The 19285-nt window shown below is 41.5% G+C and overlaps 1 protein-coding gene across 2 annotated transcripts in view; it reads left to right on the top strand.

The window, feature by feature from the left end:
* Nucleotides 1–18913, top strand: part of LOC113037150 (pleckstrin homology domain-containing family G member 1) — a 60233-nt gene extending 41320 nt beyond the window's left edge. For both annotated transcript variants that reach the window (XM_026193900.1, XM_026193901.1), the window contains exons 3-17: nucleotides 25–125; nucleotides 2309–2378; nucleotides 7272–7318; nucleotides 9471–9621; nucleotides 10112–10243; nucleotides 10960–11142; nucleotides 11245–11340; nucleotides 11738–11824; nucleotides 12613–12646; nucleotides 12799–12891; nucleotides 13026–13087; nucleotides 13178–13369; nucleotides 13521–13640; nucleotides 13753–15559; nucleotides 16225–18913. In XM_026193900.1, the coding sequence (XP_026049685.1) occupies nucleotides 25–125; nucleotides 2309–2378; nucleotides 7272–7318; nucleotides 9471–9621; nucleotides 10112–10243; nucleotides 10960–11142; nucleotides 11245–11340; nucleotides 11738–11824; nucleotides 12613–12646; nucleotides 12799–12891; nucleotides 13026–13087; nucleotides 13178–13369; nucleotides 13521–13640; nucleotides 13753–15559; nucleotides 16225–17204 (4155 nt within the window). In that variant the 3' untranslated portion in view covers nucleotides 17205–18913. The remainder of the gene's footprint in view (nucleotides 1–24; nucleotides 126–2308; nucleotides 2379–7271; nucleotides 7319–9470; nucleotides 9622–10111; nucleotides 10244–10959; nucleotides 11143–11244; nucleotides 11341–11737; nucleotides 11825–12612; nucleotides 12647–12798; nucleotides 12892–13025; nucleotides 13088–13177; nucleotides 13370–13520; nucleotides 13641–13752; nucleotides 15560–16224) is intronic.
* The last annotated feature ends 372 nt before the right edge of the window (nucleotides 18914–19285 follow it).

Genomic DNA, 19285 nt, shown 5'->3' with positions numbered 1-19285 from the left:
ACTGTTGCTTCTTTCTCTCTGCAGGACTACTTGGAGTGCATAAGTAACCAGTCTCGACTGGCCTTGAGCTCTGAGGACAAAAAGTCACTATTTGGCAACATCCAGGACATCTACCACTTTAACAGGTACAACACAGAGCGACAGACATAATCAGGAAAATATAATATAATGAATAAGACTGTGTGGCATAAAGCAAAGACACTCAGATTTCCTATATTTGTTGGTTTCTGAATTTTTGGAGATCAGAAACGGAGATCATGTGTCGCTAAATAATTTGGATATTAAATTATTGTGTTTCCTTATTTCACATAACACCCAGTCTTGGTTAAATGGCTCTAATTTCTTCTCATATCATCGGGAATCTTTACTAAAATGACTCATTAGCCAAATATTGCAAAAAAAAAAATCATTTTAAATTACATTAAAATATATTATTTCCTCACAGGTATAACCGTCTGTGTTATTTTAATGCATCCATTAGCAGCTCTGCTCATTTAAATTTTCGCTTCATGTTTGTACTTTTATGAGAGGTGTATATTACTTTATTAATTGTGTCTCTCATAATTCCCAGGATATGCTGGTGTAATTTCAACTATTCCTGAACATGTTTGACAGCATATTCAGGGGTTAAATACACAACACTCCAATTTTCCATCCACAATAGATTTGTGACTCTAACTATTTGCTGCTACTGCAATAAACCATTTAAAATGTGAGTTGCCTGACTGAAATTCAGTTTCACTCTGTTACTGAGTTCTGAGTTACAGATCTGTTTGTGCCACAGATGTTATTCTAATATCGAGAATATTATAAAATATCTCTATTAATAAATCTACTCTTTTTGTTATGGCATCGCTATGGTCTTAATGGAAAATTACGTTTAATTGGTGCCTCTCCGAAGGGCTAATGAAATATCATAAGCATCATCGTGGTCTAAAAATGATAACCAGCTTCTCACTCAGCTGTAAGATCATCCATCAGCTGCAAAATGTTGCAGTATCTGTTGGGATAGAATGACATTAGACATTAAAATCAACCTGGATTTGCCGCAAAGCTTCTCTAAACTGCTTTGTCTTTCCACTCACCAGTCACTTTATTGGGTACACCTTGCTAGTACCTGGTTGAACCCCCTTCTGAACTGCCTTAATTTTGGTCCATGATGTCGTCACGCAGCTGTTGCACATTTGTCAGCTGCACGTCTATAATGTGACTCTCCCGTTTCACTACATCTTATAGAGCAAAGGTGCTCTACTGCACTGAGATGTGATGACTGTGGACTGTATACAGTGAACTCATTGTCATGGTCATGAAACCAGCAGTACTTAGGTAGGCTGTGGTGGTTTTAAAACAAGAAGTCAAATAGGTTTAAGGGACCCCCTAAACTGTTACATCACTGTCCGTCTGAATTGTTGATACAAGACGGGATGGATCCAGGCTTTCATGCGGATTACATTATATTCTGACCCTACCATCCAACAATTTTCCGATCTTCCACTGTCTATTTGCATTTGTCCACATATGTAAATGATCCAAGCTGCTGCCATGTGATTGGCTCTTTTTATGACCTCTTTGCCTTAAAGACCAACTGAACAGGTGTACCTAATAAAGTGGATGGTGAGCATAATGTGCCAGCAGCCTCCCCAACACTGAAAATGGACTGTGCCACCTGTTGTTGTTCTATGAAAGGCATTGTTGCAGCAGCCAGGCCTCTAGTGTGTGTGTGTGTGTGTGTGTGTGTGTGTGTGTGTGTGTGTGTGTGTGTGTGTGTGTATAATCAGTCCCAGTCTGCATGCTTGTCACCTCTAGTACCGCTCCAGACTGTGTGTTTCAGTGTGTGAGTTTTGTATTCAGATGAGATGGCAGGTCCAGCATCAGTCATGGTGGTCTGGAGACACAAACATTCACTCCCACCTATTCATTTCTCAGCTGCCCCACACAGTCAAACTGGCCAGTAAACGGAAACATAAAAGCAGTTAAAAGAGGTCACAATGACCTCATGCTTTAGCCATGAAACAATAACTTCAGGAGTGGCTGTTTCTTTCGTTCTTTTTGTCCCTACACTGAATTTACAGCTGCACAACAGGAGCTGCTCCCTGTTTGAATTCATGGAAGTTCTGAATTTGTTCAGTGGCCTATCACCTCATTTTGAACACCGAGATTTTACTCGTGAAATTCAGCACAACTGTTGGAACAATGAACCACGGGAGAGTCATTTATATGTGTGTGTATTCAAGGAAGAAACAAAAGAAGGTATAAAATGTAAATCCCGCGAATACAGTGTTAACTGCTGTGAACTTTTTTGCTTTAGGGATCTTCTTCATGATCTTGAGAAGTGCAACGCAGACCCCGTGGCCATCGCAGAGTGCTTTGTATCCAAGGTAATCAGTTTCACTGTTCACAGTACTGGAAGTAACTGAATACATTTAGTCAAGTGCTGCACTTTCAGGTACTTGAGTACATACATTTTATAATACTTTATATTTAGCTTTTTACCCCCCACTGTATTTATTTAACAGCTATACTTGCTAGTTTCCAGCAAATGCAACATATTGTAATAGTTTAATGCTTTTTAGGCTTATACAAAGAAACAATGTCACAATTCAGATCTTTAGAAGTTGTCCTCTGAATATCTCAGATGCTTTCATTTATATAGCCATTGAGAATATTGTGGAAAAACTAAAGATTTTGAATGAACTTTTACTTGCAGTGGAGTACTTTTGCTTAGTTTTATAGGTTTAAGTAAAGGTCCTAAGTACTACCCTGTACTGTCTGTTTCTTTGCTTGCATGGGCTCTCCTCCTCTGCTTGTTGAAACCTGTCCATACAGCTGCTTTGGACACATGCACACGCACACAGAACAACATCAACGAGACAGAAAATGAGAAACTAGAAATGTTAAATTATCGATACCTTCCTCAAATCAGGTGATGACATTGCTAAAATGAACTTCCTAGAAAGTGCATTGAGGTAAGAAGCATTATTGTGCCGGTGCGAATGTCAGTTTTAAAAGGAACAGCAGGGCGGGGAGGAATGACAGCACCTAATCACCTTTTTGCTTAAGAGGGATAATTGTAGTTTTCATCAAGGAAAATGGACTCAGACTCTGCTCACGGTGTCAGAGGTCCTCTTTTCTGTATGATTCAGCTCCTGCTCTGTCTCTCGGTGCCCTACAAACTGGTGGCACGATTATGTCCCATTATAAAGTGCTGCATACCAGCACTTTGTGTAAAACACTTTGCGTTCCCTCCCTTTCCTTCTGCAATTACACCCAAAACCGCAGAGCAACTGTCTGACCATGTACACACAAAAAAAGTCACAGTTAGTGTCACAGACTCTCTAAATGCAGCAACTGTTGTTGAGACAAGCTGGTTTTATGGCTGCATAATTAACTGAGAGCTATAAACAAACCAGCCTCATGACATCTTGAAACCAGCTGATTAATCTTACAGTTAGCAAAAAGAGGTCTCAAAATAAAATGGCATTCATGTAGGGAAAAGAAGCTTTTTGTTGATGTCTTGGTGTCAGACGATTGTACCGCTTGCAATGTGCAAAAAATCGTGCGATATTTATTGGTTGTTTGTGCAGTGGATAAATTGGGAGACAGCCAGCTTGAGAGCAAGCCTCGGGCTTCTGAAAACACATCCGTACTGCTGACGTACTGCTCTTGTAAGACTCGCAGATACCCATTAAAACCATTTAAAATATTCTGTTTTTACTGGAAGTGGTAGCAGGTTCCTGCCCCGTCTTGCTGTCAGCATTTCTGAACACGGTTTAATTATAGTTGTACGGCAATATGTAAAGCTTCCTCTTCTTCTCACAAAACGCCAGAAATTTCCAGCTCATATCTAACTGGTTGATTGATTCAACTGGTTTCTCTTAAAATGTGTATGTGCGTTATAGTTTCACACCCTGTTACTAAGCCTTAAAGGTTGAAAGCACTATATTTTCACCTTGAAGGGACTAAAACTAGCAATGAACTTGCACACCTGATGTTAGAGTTAAACCCGGGCGCTAACAGTCTCACATTAGGCTCTTCTGTTTAGTGATATTTGTATTGAGAGTGGCTCAAAACGCTTGTTACCGATATTTATTCATGTCTGGATTTCAGTGTGTGTTTGTTTTTAAAGGATTTAGTTTAGTGTAGATTTGTCATCAAGTAGCTTTAATACAGTTGTATAGGGGGGTGGTCAAGAGTTGGACCAGCACCTGGAAATGTTTAGTCTCCACTGACCAACCCACTACTCTAACATTAAGAAGCCACAGTTAGAGCTCTGTGTTTGTGCATGTGTCCTTAATGATATCACAGGCTTCTGGTAAACGGGTTGTAGCTCAAATTCCACTTTATTGCTAAAAAAAAAAAGGTTAGTCAAGGTTTCAAAAACCCTGGAAAACTCCTAAACCTCTCTTTCGCTATCTACAGTGAAATGCACACACTCGGAGACGCACACAAACACTGCTAATACCTTTCTAGTCTCAGCAGCCAAGGATCACATGCAAGCACAATGTTTGAAGAGGAGACAGATCTAGCTGTAAATCTCCGTCTCTCCCTTCTGGATAATTGGCTATCTATCCTCATGTTCTTTTCTGTTTGACTAAATCTTCGCTGTGCTATGTGTTGAGTAAGCCTTTAAAGCATTTTATGGGTTGCTACATGCTGACTGAAGCAAAGAGAGAACAATTACGCTGAATTTTTTTTGGTCCTAATGATCCTCTGAGTTCAGCGCATACCTGATGACTCACTGTGACCAGTCCGGTCTCGTAACAATAAAACCTGCAGCTTTATTACCTTGCTATTAAAGTGATGAGTGGGCGCGTAGCCATCTATCAAACTTAAACTTTTTCTGTCTCCCTGCATACCGATTAGTGGCCGCAGTTCAAATAAGTACAAGTCTTTTCTGTGTAATTTGAATCTTGATCTCTCAGAGAGGTGTGTTTATTTTTCGTGATGTGAAGCAGCTTAAAGTTAATAACTTTTGGATATTTTGACATGATGAGTATATGATTTTAAGATAGCTTATATGTATTTTAAAGGATAGTGTATTATAGGCATGAGTTATTTCAAGGCCTTCTGGTTTCCTGGTTAGGTTCAAAGAGTGTGCACGGACGGGTGTTTTTTGGCATGTCTGCGCTCATGCGTGCGCTCTAAAATTTATATTATATAGCAGATGTTATGCACTTTGTGGTCTTGTGTTCACAGTGCAGGAGGATATTAGGAGTGTGTATTAGGAGTGTGTTGGTTTGTGTCATCAGAAATCGATGGTGGCACATCTGGTTGTGTTTAGGCCTGGTCTGTGGCGGCAGACTGCTGGAGACGTGGAGAAGAGCTCTGCTCTTCAATTAAGAAAGGTTCCCACGAAGCACCTCGGGCTAACAAATCATGGGAGGATGTCTGCGTCTTTATGTACGTGTTCTTCTGTTCAGTATATTTTGGTGGGATATACTGTGTGCATGAGGTGGATTGACTCTTTGCTTCCAGCTGATTGGACGTCGTATTTAGTTCAAATCAAAACACGCACACATCCAAAGTGGGTACGTGCTCGAAGTTTATTAAGAATCCAGCGATCACATTGTCCTGGTTCATAATGTGCACTCTTTCACACACATGCAGAGCAAACTTCTTCTGCATGTTTATGCTAACACTTCCTGAAAGCTGTACACATCCTGCACCCTACTAGTGATTACGGACACAAATGGAGTTCAGTTACATTCTCACGTTACGCAAGAGAAACGAGTTTATCACAAGGCCTCCAAGAGAATATGATAAAGGGGAGCGATGAAGAGGAAGCGCTTGCAGGGAGAAAGGAGGGATCGAGGAGAAGAGAATATCCATAAGAGATTGGTGAAGAGAAGATATCAAAATGTGTTGTAGAAATAATCGTCGGGAGCAGGCAGGGATGATGGGAGGATGAGAGCAAAGAGGTTTAGACTAGCTTTGATAACTCATGCTGTCTTTGATGTCTTTGATGTTCAGGGAGGTATGCGAGGTGGGAAAAGTCTCAGTTAAAAGGGAGGTGGGTAAGGTACGAGGGGATATTTAATCTGAGTGCTCAGGGCTGTTGGGATAAACAGAGAATTAAAGGCCAGGATGGAAGCTAATCATAAGCTACAGGGATGAGGTTAAATTAGGATCAGTGAACGAAGGAAGAGTGGAAGCCTTGTCTGTGGGCTTTAAGTAAACATGAAATAACCCAATTCATCAAAGTGGACACAATCCACTGCAGATGTATTATAACCACTGATTAAACAGGCGAAAAAGCATGTGGATACATATTGACCTGTAAGGGATTATGCAGTACCACAGCTTTCCTGTCTGAGCCCATTTAATCACAGCCGCACATACTTTAAGTTACTGCTAATAATTTGGCTAGTAGTGCTGCTGGGTTTAATTTGAATGTATTCGCTCTTGCGTCGTGTGTTTTCAAATCATATCAATCTGCATGATATGAAAACCCATTAGAGCCATCTTCCTTGTCTTCCTCAACAAGCTTTGCTTTTTGACTTTCTGCCCTGCATAAACAAGATTTTTGTTTTAATCACTATCTTGCTTTAAAATCTGTATTTTCACAGAGAAATTATTGCTCTGAGAAAACAGAGCAGCACAGTCTGCAAATAAAACTATAATAGCACCAAGGAGTTGTGCAACACTGACAAAAACAAATGCCGACCTCGTGTGACTGTTGTGAGCCAGCTAATTCTTTTTTCAAAGACCTAAAATTGGGCAGACAGACATGATATTATTAGTAAATTGCACAAATCCAGACCAAATGCTCAGAGGTGTGATTGTTCTCCTCACAGACTTACAAGATATTTCGCTACCACATAATAAAGTGTCAAAAAAAAAAACAGTCAAAGCAAACTCCACACTATCTCAACAACTATGCAGTTGCCAGTGCCATAAAATCCGGGCATTAATTCCCCTCCCCTTTCATCTGGTATAATCATCAGGTCAGCTTTGGTTAATACCTCTAAAATTATATACTTTCCCATCGGCTGTTGATGACATGGTGGACTTTACACCTGCTAAGTTGCTCTGTGTTAGCATTTTTATTGTTGGCTTCTTACCATTATCAACACCAGCATTTAACTCAAAGTACAGGTTTGTGCTTTCGCTTTGCTATGCACCTTCATGCATCCACTAAGATACAGTGCCAACAAGTGTGACATGACATCATACCGTCTGACACGTTTCTCCTCTACACTCCTCAGTCTGTCTCGTTTCATGTTACAAAGCTGCATCGACTCATTTGCTCTTTTTGTTGTTGTGTTTTACAGAGTCAGGAGTTCCACATTTATACCCAGTACTGCACCAACTACCCACGGTGAGAAAGCTACACCCTGTGTGTGACCAACCATGCTTATTCACTAATGGGGCCCACTGTAGAATTGTTAAGTCATCCTGATCTCACCTTCACATGCCATCTTCCCAGCATCTCACATAGCTCTATTGTGTATGTTGTTCAATGCATTACCTTATCCCCCCTTTCTGATGAGCTGACACTCTCTATAGAAGCCTCCTCAGCAGGAGTCAGAGTGTCTACTGTCAGTTGTGCCTCAAGGTCTCTCTAAATCCCTCCCTTCTTCTTTCAGTTTTTTCTTCTTTTCCTTTATTGGTGTCCTATTGACAGAGTTACAGCCCACATACTGACAGACAGGGTATTAAAGTTGTCACCTTATCATAGCTAATGCTGTTAATGTTTTATCCTGCTTTGTCTGAGTGCCTCAGTTCCATGGTGCACCTGTGTGTTACAATGTACGGGGCTTTTTGTGTCAATTTCTATATTGTGTGTAATTAAATGAACTGAAATATGATGCAGTTCTTCCTGCCATGACACAGAGCACCTTTAAAACACTGATAAAAAGGCATAAGAAGGAGGAAATGCATATAATCTAATGATGACTAATTGAATGTTCTGTGTGTGTGTGTGTGTGTGTGTGTGTGTGTGTGTGTGGGGGGGGTCTGTTGTCAGCTGTTTAAGATAGACTTTCTCCTACATCCACACCACAGCTGGTGACCCCTATCAAGGTCACACACGACACACACAGACTCATACACAGACTGGGAGACACTTACATATGCACAGACACACACACACGAGCTGTAGATGTATCATGGTCATACTGAGCTCAGAGGTCAGGTTTCCTCCAGAACAATGTGAGGCCTGTGTGGAGCTGCGCTGGAATTTAGACATGCAGACATGCACATGAGTGCACACACACTTACACAAGACACAGAAGAAAGAGACAAGTTCACAACTGTCTTCCTCTGTCTTTTTCCACTGTGCGTGTGTGTACACATAAACTCAAACACATACAGCCTCCATTGGGTAGTGAAAAAGTTCTTTATTCTTCAGTAGGTCAGACAGCAAATGAGCTCCACCGAGCAGTAAATGTGGTTTTACGAGGCTGTAGAGTGGTACAATATGTTGCAAAAATTAGTTGATACAGGCCAAGCTAACAATAAAAGCATCAAATACGCAAATAGAAACTGATATTTGAGATTCTGGCCCTATTTTTGAATAAAAGACTCAGCAGACCAGGCAGCATTTTTCCAATCTTCTGTTGAACAGTTTTGGCAAGGCTGTGCGAGTTGTAGGCTCGGGTTTCTGTTCTTATCTTAAACAAGTGGCAGCCAGCGTGGCCTTCTGCTGATTTGGCTCATCTGCTTCAACGTTGTGCATTCAGAGATGCTCTTCTGCATGCCATGGCTGTAGGGAGTGGTAATCGCCTTGAAGCAGTCTTTCCACTCCAAAAACTGCCACTCACTTTGTATTTTCTCTTTTGTTCTGACTGTTGCCTGTAAAGCCTAGAGATGGTTGATCAGTAGATCTGGTATTGCTGAAATACTCAGCTCAATCCAAACAACTATGCCATGTTCAAAATCCTCATTCTGATGCTCGATTTGAAGATCAGCAGGCTATCTTGACCATGTCTACTTGCCTAAATGCATTAAGTTGCTGCCTTGTCATTGACTGATTAGATGGTGTTAATGAGCAGTTGAACAAGTGTACCTAATAAAATGCCCAATGACTGTAGCATGATAGCGGGACACAAATTTGGCTTATTTTTGTATGCATTTGCAAATGTACGTGCACACAGTGTATGGCTGCCAGAGCTTCAAGAATAATAAACCTCATGGAAAAAGTACACATAACAGCTCAGATATCATATTGTGTATTAATTTACATACCTCACTGTGTTATTCAGAATTAGCATAATATTAATTTAACCACATTGTTCAAGCGAAAAACTGAAAGAGAATCTCTCAGTCCTCCTTAAATGTTTTTATCAGGGCACATACCGATCCCTGTTATGTCTCTCACTCTTGGTTAATAATCCCTTTGTGTTTGGGTGATATATAATTTTTTTTTTTTCCGCCTCCTTCAGTTTTACTTTACAGCTCTCACTCGTCATCGCTGTCAAATTACAGTTTCCTGCAATTCTCATCTTATTTGCTGCTTTTTGTCTCCACAGGTCTGTTGCTGTGCTCACAGAATGCATGAGAAACAAGGCGTTGGCCAAGTTTTTCCGCGAGCGCCAAGAATCTCTGAGGCACTCCTTGCCCCTGGGCTCCTACCTGCTCAAGCCAGTGCAGAGAATCCTCAAGTACCATCTACTATTGCATGTACGTCTTTTTTGTCTAGCGCGCACACACACACACACACACACACACACACACACACATAATGTCATCCAAACAGTTAGTCTTTACCCACAAAAATGTGAGAGCAGCCATAATTATTATTATTATTTTAACCTATTCCAGTGCGAATGCATGTCTACGGTTAAGTAACTGAGCTGAGATTCCAGCCCACCTCTGATGGAGAAGCCAAATGTTTAGACATATGGTGCTCAGTATGCATGTTCCTGTGTGTCTGTGTGGTTGCATTACACTGCATGCATTGTTGTTATGAACACAAAACAAAACATAGTAGTATGAACATGCTCATGAATGTTTTGCTTTCATTGTGTGCAAATTCCAATTGGCAGCATTTAAAAAAAAAAAATATATATATATATATATCTATATAATATTATTATTATTATTATTATTATTATTATTATTATTATTATTATTTTATTTATTTATTTATTTATTTGTGCCACCTGTGCAGGAGATAGCCAACCACATGGAGAAGGACACAGAGACCTATGAGGTCGTACAGGAAGCCATAGACACCATGCAGAGAGTGGCGTGGCACATCAATGACATGAAGAGGAAGCACGAGCACGCTGTGAGGTTGCAGGTACAGCGAGCTCTCTCACATACATTAAAATTGCGACTGAACCTTTCCATAAATCATTACATGGATGACGTGTGATGGCGTCTCCTGCGTGCGTTCCACAAATAAACAGCTACAATACTTTGAAAACCTTTCAAGGAACAAATTGTTTTAGCGTTCTGCGCAACAGTTATGTGAACTCCAGGTTTGAATCGGCCAAGGCCCCGATGCTCCCCGCATCTTACACAAGTCAGTGCATTTTCCACTGGGCTAATGATGGCCTTGCATAAGGAGGACACATAAAAGGGAAGCTTGTTTCTTTTATCTGCTCGGGGGACAGAATGGTCTGATGAATGCAGGAATGTGGGGGAACAATTTCCGTAAGAGTCTGAAGGAAGTATTTGCTTCATAAAAATGGTCAGTTTATGCTTGTTTTGTAATTTTCTTCCCTTTTAATTTTCTAAACATTTATTTAGGCTTCAGTGTGTTTGTCCTTCCACCCAGTAACCTTGTTCAGGTCATTTAACACTCTGTTTTCGTCTGTATTTCTTGTTTTTTTTTTGATAAGTTGAGTTGTCTCATCGTATTTATTTTTTGTGCTCCAGTTTGGCAACACAAATATGCTTAGTTTTTTCTTTGTTTTTTTCCTCAATTTCGTCACAAGGGCATGATTGTGTGTCCCCCTTCTTGCTGTTACCATGTTTAACTCTCGTTACTCTGTAACCCTGTGATTGCTGCAGGAAATCCAGAGCCTTCTTACCAACTGGAAGGGCCCTGATCTGATTGGCTACGGAGAGCTGGTCCTTGAAGGAACATTTCGTCTGCAGCGTGCCAAAAATGAACGAACACTCTTCCTCTTTGACAAACTTCTATTAATAACTAAGAAACGAGAAGAAACCTACACGTACAAGGCTCACATCCTGGTCAGTGACGCAGCTTGGAGAACTTCATGCCCTGAAGAAATGCTAAGGATTTCAATGCTTGTGCTCCGTATTCTAACACTACTTCCTGCCTGTCTCTTGTAGTGCTGTAATCTGATGCTGGTGGAAGTCATCCCTAAAGAACCACTGAGTTTCAGTGTGTTTCACTACAAGAACCCCAAACTACAACATACAGTTCAGGTATAGCAACATTACATAAGAGAAGACATGTCAAACCAGACACCAAACACCCTTTGAATTTAATTACACGTTTGAAAATGTAGCTACGAGCGACATCGTGCAAGTCCGAAGTTGTGATGGTTGTCGCTTCGTGATTTGCAGCTGTCTTATTGTTTTGTATTTAGTCCAGGCTCACGTCACGGAGCTGTTCAGACACGTAGACTGTTTAAAGGCTAACGGTAGCCATTGTTGTTTCCTAATAACTGTTTTTCGACGAGCGCTGAAAAAGAAAGCTAATATGTGTTATGCAACAAAGCTGCTCTCCAGTTCTTAAGGATTTAACCCAAACCTTTTGAACTGTATTTAAAATACATGTATGAGATTATCTCTTCTGTGATGTTGTGCTATCTGCCCGCAGGCTAAATCCCAGCAAGACAAACGCATGTGGATCTTACACCTCAAGAGACTCATACTTGAAAACCATCCTGCCAAAATCCCTGCCAAGGTAAGAGGAGCTTATCTCCTGACAGGCCCCATCTTTATTCAAAGATTTTGTAACTGCTCTGAGCGGGATGTGCTGAAAATGTCACTCCCTCCTACTCACTCCATCTCTCTTACTTTCTCATATTCCCTTATCCACCTATCCTGCTTTTACACTTTCTAGCGTCTTCCTATCAGCATTCATCATCAGTTTTTAATGAATTCTTTTTATTCTATGTTATTCTGCTTTGGCTTTTTTTGTAATGTTTTATTGGGGGTTATTCCTAAATTTTTGTATTTAATTTTAAGTTGTAAGTAAAGTATATTTATGAAGCACTTTGTGGCTACACATCTGTGAAAAGCACTTTGAACATAAACTTTACTATCTCTTCATCTGGCTTTTGACACGTGCAGCAAAAACTAAGACTTTTCAGAGAAAGCAAAGAGTGTCCATGAAGAGGCTCCTTTGATAAGTTTCAACTTGAACTGTAACGTGAATACAGTAATATGGTGCCACCTAGTGTCAAAATGCATTTAAAAAAAAATGCATGCATTTTTTTCTAATCCAAACTTGTCTTCTTGCAGTTCTACTAAAGTAGTTGAATTGTAATTAATTTAATAATTATTATCAATAATTCAATATTCTTGCATTCAAAGCAAAAAAAAGGGAAAATTATTGAGAATGACAAAGATCCTCACCAAAGCACTAAATTTTTAACGCAGCTTATCAAAAAAGACTCAATTGCAACAAAGTGTTTAAGTTATTCAAAAGACTTCATCCTAATTTTTTTTGTTGTTGTTTCCGAATTCCAGGCCAAACAAGCTATTTTGGAAATGGATGCGACACGTAAGTACCAATTTCTAAATTAGTGATCATTTATTAAAATTGTACCTTTGGTATATTTTAGTCTAATGTTCTTTTTGCTGCAGGTATAAAAAAAAAATTAAATATTCATTTATCACTTATTTGTTTTCCTCTACTGACATTTTTTTCCCCAGATCATCCCGGGTTTCACTATACCCCCGACGGTGAAAAGAAGGATTCCCCTCAAACCAAGGAAGGCCCCACTCCTCGCAGAGGGCGCAGGAAAGGTGAGAAAAGTCTCAGTCAATATTGTGTTGAGCAAAAATTATGTTTCATAGCTTAGTGTGTAAAATAAATACAAATTAAAGGAATTGAACACACATCTAAAATTTATCATATATTTATTTTTCTGTCTTCCCAGAACCTCTGTCCAAATTACTGAAGAATGCTAAGCAGAATGCAGCCAATGCAGACGGTGAAAAAGTGAGTCATGCAAACACAAACCAGGAGTCGGTGTACACACACTCGTGAACAAATTTTACTTAACCCAAAATGTGTTCCTTCTCCATGCAGCGAACAAGTCTAGGTGCCACACTGCTTTCTCCAGTGTCCCAGCTGGCTCTGGGCACAATTGGCCGCAGCCGTAGCCTCATCAACCAATCACAGGAGTCCTTAGATCCTGGCGATCACTATGACCACAGTGACCGGGAGGAAGGGGAGGAGTCACATCAGCAGGACGCTGACGATGAGGATGACAGTGGTCTGGTGGGTTTTGGCTACCTATAATTGTGCACTATATTTAAATTTGCCAAAAATATCCCTGTGAAATTCGGGGTTACATGAAAATCCCCCAGTTTGTTTCCATGTTAATCCAGTCTTTCAAACATATTGGTAACACTCTAAATTCTGCATTCAGGGAGGCGGAAAGAGGCTGCGGGTGCCTGGCAAAGGCAGTAGAAAGAGGCTGAACCCTCAGGCTTCTGTTGATAGCATTGAACAGTGGAAAACTTTCAACATGAGTTCAGCAGACCTACAGGTACAGTATCAATTTGGAGCTAATGAGAGATGCAATATAAAATTGTACTGGATCTCAGATTTTTCAGCTGCTTCAGTCACGTGCAATACAAATGATCTCTGCTGTCCTTCAGAGAGCCAGAGAATCCCTTGTACGGGACGGAAGTCACCACCCACCACTCCTCAGGACACCACACGTGACAGAGGAGCCTCCAGACTCCCCCATTCCCTCTGTAATAGTAACAGAAAGTGACCCGTCAGTGAGGAACATTTGGGCAGACCATCAGGCTCGCAGGGCAATGTTCCCCACCCGCCAGAGAACAATGCAGCCTGACGATGAAGACGAGGACATCTACCAGATGTTTGTTCCCACAGAGCCAAACGGACAAGAGCCAGAGGTGCCTTCAGAGAGATCAGAAGCTCCCTCATCGCCAAGGACTGCTCGGCCCTGCAGCTGGCATGTTGAACAGGTGCCCACGGTGCAGGTTGAACCTCCACCCAGCGGTAGCAGAGTCCTGCGGAGGGCAAGCAGTGCCGGGGAGAAGGCTACAGAGCCTCGAGAGAGCCCCGAAGATGACCAGGCCGGTCACAGCAAAATGGAAGTGATCCACACTGAATCATCCAGCAATGATATATCTGGATCATCTTCAGCTGAGCAGCTGACAATGGATGATATTGAAAATGTTTATGACAATATCAGCTATGAGGACCTAAAGAGCATGGGACTCATCAGAAGAGACCCTGAAGAAAGCCAGTCGCAGAAAGATGCTTCTACAGATGCACAGCGTTCCCGGAGTGAGGCAGAGAAAGCAGTCAATGTTCCAGAGGTCAAAGAGTCTATGTCCAAACCAGACAGTTTGCCAGAGGACCATAAGTCACTAACACAAGAGGGGAAGTCATTTGGGACATGTGAACTCAAAATAGTGGAGGAGGAGAATATCTATGACACAATCTGTTTTAGGGATCCGCCATCAACCGAGGTCATGGAAAAAAATGAAGGTGATAAATTAAAAGAAGAGAGGAACAGTGTGCTGCTTAGAGCATTTGTTTCTGAGCAGAGCTCCCACTTTAGAGAGGATGAAGGACCAGCCCCCTGCCTTGCCCCATGTTCTTCTGAGCCCGATCTTTCGTCTTCTTCCACCTCTGAGACCTTTTCTCAGAAAGGAGATAAGATGTCCGAGCAGGTCGATGAACTCTGGAACGACTTGGAAAACTACATCAAGAAAAACGAGAAGAAAGCTGATCGACTTCCTGCTGCATTCCCAGTGAGTGCCAGCGAGTCGCCGAAGAAGACCTCGTCTGTCAAAAAAAGCCCTGTGAAGAGCACTCCTGTAAATACTCATGCAGCCTGTGCACCCACCAGTTCCCCAACACATCAACCTAAGCCCCCACCTGTCACTGCCACACTCTCATTCACCATCCCACTTATCAACCTTCCTGAACAAAGTGAAGGTACCACTGAAGAAGAAACCCACAGCCCTTCTCCTGCATCACGCCCCCTTCCTGTCACCCCAGAGCCCGTCCCAGGAACCGTGAAGAGCATCCGCAACCGACTGGCTCGTCTAAGCAGCGGCAGCTTTCGCCTGGAGGATGACGATCTGGTGGAGCTTCCCCAGCGAAACATCTCTCAGAGAGAAAATTCCCTCAAGGACCTTCACAGTTTGTTCCCAGGGGAGCTGGCAGGTCTGGACTCACCCCTGGCATCCTCCTCTCTCCTGCTGGGTGAGTCTGTGGACTTTCCCCTGGAACTGATGGACAAAACTAAGAGCCGTGTGTTCCTCATGGCACGCCAGTATAGCCAGAAGATTAAGAAAGCAAACCAGCTGCTTCGCATGAGGAGCATGGACCCTGGAGACTCTTGCAGTCGTGCCAGAGCAGAGAAGAAACAGAAAGATCTCGCAGCCATCTTAGAGGAGAAGAAACAAGGAGGTGCAGCCATAGGTAAAAAATAATAATAATAATTCTCAGATGCTAGAGTATAGGTTTAAATTTGTTTCCATTTTGTGTTTCAGTGGGTAGAAATCTGTAGATCACCTATTCAAATAGCCATAATTTGACAATACAGCCCTTCTCTGGCAGCTCTCCTCTCCAACCAGACCAGCACAAACAAATGCAGTCACTTCATATGTGAATGAGGGTAGTAGCTTCCCTGTGCAGGAGAAGAAATGCGAGCTCAGAATTCAGCTCGAGGCCAAAACAGTTACAGTGTCACCATCTGACATATTTTGCCAGCAGGCCCTCTTTTAACATATCCAGTTGTTGGCAAAGCTGGAATAGCAGTTGATTCAAGTTTTTCATTGTCTCAATGGATTCACTTTTAAAACAACCAATAGGATTTTTTTTTTTAATGAAATGCCAATGATTGGCCAAAGGTGAGCTATAGATGTCTCGTTTCCTATTGAGACCACTTAAATTATATTTTGTTGAAGTTATTATTGAATATTTGTCCAGTGAGAGCCAAAAATCTGAGTTTTAAGATGCTCAAAATATGGTTTGAGCAAAAAATGGTGCCTTTATTGTATACCAGTGCTGTTAGTTTATGAGCAAAAATGCAAACATGCCTCACTCACACTTCTTTTGCATCATTTTTTTTCTCCCATCTTAAGGTGCAAGGATAGCAGAGTACTCCCATCTGTATGACCAGGTGATGTTTAAAGATTCCTCCAGTCCAACCTCTGCTACCCCACATCACTCCCATCCAGGTCTGTCATCTTCTCCGTCCATGCCTGAGACCTCTCTGGAAGAGGACTGGCTCCACTCCACCTACAGCAACGGAGAGCTGGCCAGCTTTGTCTCCTCGTCTAGCGAGGTGGGAGAGGCTCGAGCATCTTCTACCCCTCAGCGCAGGCTTACTTCAGCCTGCTCCACCCCTTCTTTCTTCCCTCCATCTCCGACCAGTCCACCGGCACAGAGATGGAGCTCGTGCATTTCCGCGCCTATTGAGAAAGAAGAGCACGTGTACAGCTCCATTAAGAGACATCCTTCCTTTAATGCACCATCTTTGCCCGCAAAGTCCTCCCCTTCTGCTCAGTCAGTCAGTTCTACTGGCAGCCAACAGCAGGAGAAGTCTGGACTTAAATGTAACGGACTCGATGTAGATCGATCCACAAACAGACTTCATGGTCCAAGTCTAGGCCGAGCTGGCCGGCAAAGTAGCCTCCCAGAGCGGTCTACCCAGGGGCTTTCAGACCTCACTTTACACGATGGCCAAAAGGTGGTGGTCCTGAATCGGGCTTCTGCACTGAGCATACTCACCGCTACCCAGAACTACTTGGCCAACTTCAAGGACAATGGGGAAGATGACGATGACTATGTCGAAATCCGCTCAGAGGATGAGAGTGAACAACAGCGTGACAGGTTGTCGCAGAAGAACGGCAGCTCAGCCGCTCTTGCCGGTCAGAATCGGGGCATTATCCAGTCTCAGAGTCTACCGTGCACCCCAATCCGCTCCTGCGACCCGCTGAGACCTTTGGACCACGAGCATTTGGAAAAATACCTGTGGAACGAGCCGCAGCAGAGCCAGCCCAACATCGTCCAGTCTCTGAGGGAGAAGTTTCAGTGTCTGAGCTCCAGCAGCTTTGCCTGAGGCTGTGTGTCAACTAAAAAGCCAAATCTATATCAACAAAGGGAACAATGCTGCTTGGCCTTGACTGCCCTACATCTTAAAACACAAAGAAATGTAAAGCAAATATAACACAACTCTCAGTGTAGATCAGCCATATTTGTAATGACATGTTAATGCCTTCGCCTTCTGTTACAGTGCTTTGAAGTTTAACATAACAGGTGACCATTAACGGTCAAAACGCCACATCAAAGCTTGCATGTAAGCTGCCTTAGCACTTCCGGAGATCGGGGTGGGTGGGTGAGGGGTCGCTAGAACAAAGCAAAGTTCTCAGTTGTCTGTAAAAGGAGTCCAGTGTGACTGAAAAGATTTTAATATTCAAACTCTTTGATTGCTTTTTGTGTTGAACCTTATAGACATAACTGGTGTCATATGAACTGTTGTACAGTAGTTCAGGATACTGACTGAAATGTACTCTCTTCTGTGCTCAAGGTCTTAGACTTAGACTCAAACATCTAGTGGACTTTGACAGATTGTGTCAGTAGTACCTCTTCAGTGGTGTTCTTAAGGTTAATTTTAACTGCACTTTCATCTCTAGTTAATATTTACCTATATAGGAGAGGTGGCCCAGATTCGTGGCTAGTTTTAAAAAAAAATTTGCTTACACTATCAAACCGTTCCAAACAAGCAGCTTTACAAATATACAGTTCAGATTCGCAGTCTTCACATGTGCTACTCAGGCTAGTTTTTCACCTTTAGGTGGCTAATACAAGACCCAATAGGTTAAGTATGACTAAACATAGACTTGTAAGTCTATTTGAAGTTATTGTACGTCACTCTGCCTACCACCTTTCTAGGGTATCGTGCTTTAAAAATTGAGAAGATGCTGATATTTTAGATGATCAATAAGAAATATAGGATTAAATATTTATTTTGAATCTGTGAGCAAATCGGAAATGTTTTTTACGTGTTAATGTCTGGGGCCATCCATCGTGCACAGCTTAAATGTTCATCTCAATAAATAAATTGTGCGTGTGTGTGGATTTTTTTTTTTTTTATATATTATAATTTAACCTTTGCTTTTAAGAGGGACCACAAAGGAAAGGATTAAGGAGATTTACTACAGTACTGTATATGGTGTAGTTTGTTTTTTTTTGTTTTGTTTTTTTTAATTGATCATCATCTGTTTACCTAGTTTACGTCTTGGGGCACTCCCAACTGTCACACTACTGATATTACATCCTCACTCCCAGAAAGTCACCTCGACAATTCGTCAAGTTTTTTCTTTCCCATCAAAGCAAACCCAAGATTTATGCCACACTTGTTTAATTTCTGAATGTCCTATTTATTTGAAAGCATCCCTCTGTTACTGCCCCGTGTCACTATTACTGCGAGCCACCGACTGGTTGTAAATGAAAGAATATATTTATTGAAAGAGTTTTATTATTATTTAGGAGCTCACAAAATTTGTATCAAATACTGTGAATATTATCCGAAAATGTTTCTATCACGCACTGCTTGATAAATACTCACGAAAATGAAAACCACACAAACATTTAAAAAGCACAAGATCGTGGCCTGTTGTTCATGTCAGGAGAACTGCGTCAAACACAAGTTAGGAATATGAAGTATTTTTGTTCCATTGTACATTTTTGTCCTGTTTCACTGGTGGGGATTGTCAGTTTTCATTTACTTTTTTTTTCTTTTTTTGCACTTTTTTTTGTCCTTTTTTTTTTTTTTACGTTGAATTTGTAAACACTTTGTAAAGATGTACATTTTAGGAATGTTATTCTTCTATGCCATAGGTATGCTTTTTAATGCTTTGTTTAAGTTAAGTCTACTGTATTTTTTTAACTGGCTAGATGTCGTGGCTCAACAAACTATGTTTGAGGTAATAAATACAGATTGAACTCACCTTTGCGTGTGTGGTTTTTTTTTTTTCCCCTCTTGTTATCTCACCACACTGAATAATAGGACTCACAGCAGTCAGGAAGCTTTTCGTTGTGTACTATAGTTCTTATTAGCAGAAGAGCATGCATGTCATTTACTTAAGTAAAACTGTTTGCAATGGCAGAACACTTCCCAGCACTGAAAGGCACTTCCCG

This window comes from Astatotilapia calliptera, chromosome 15, assembly GCF_900246225.1.
Source record: "Astatotilapia calliptera chromosome 15, fAstCal1.2, whole genome shotgun sequence".
Lineage (NCBI taxonomy): Eukaryota > Metazoa > Chordata > Actinopteri > Cichliformes > Cichlidae > Astatotilapia > Astatotilapia calliptera.
This window is presented reverse-complemented; position numbering and strand designations above follow the sequence as displayed.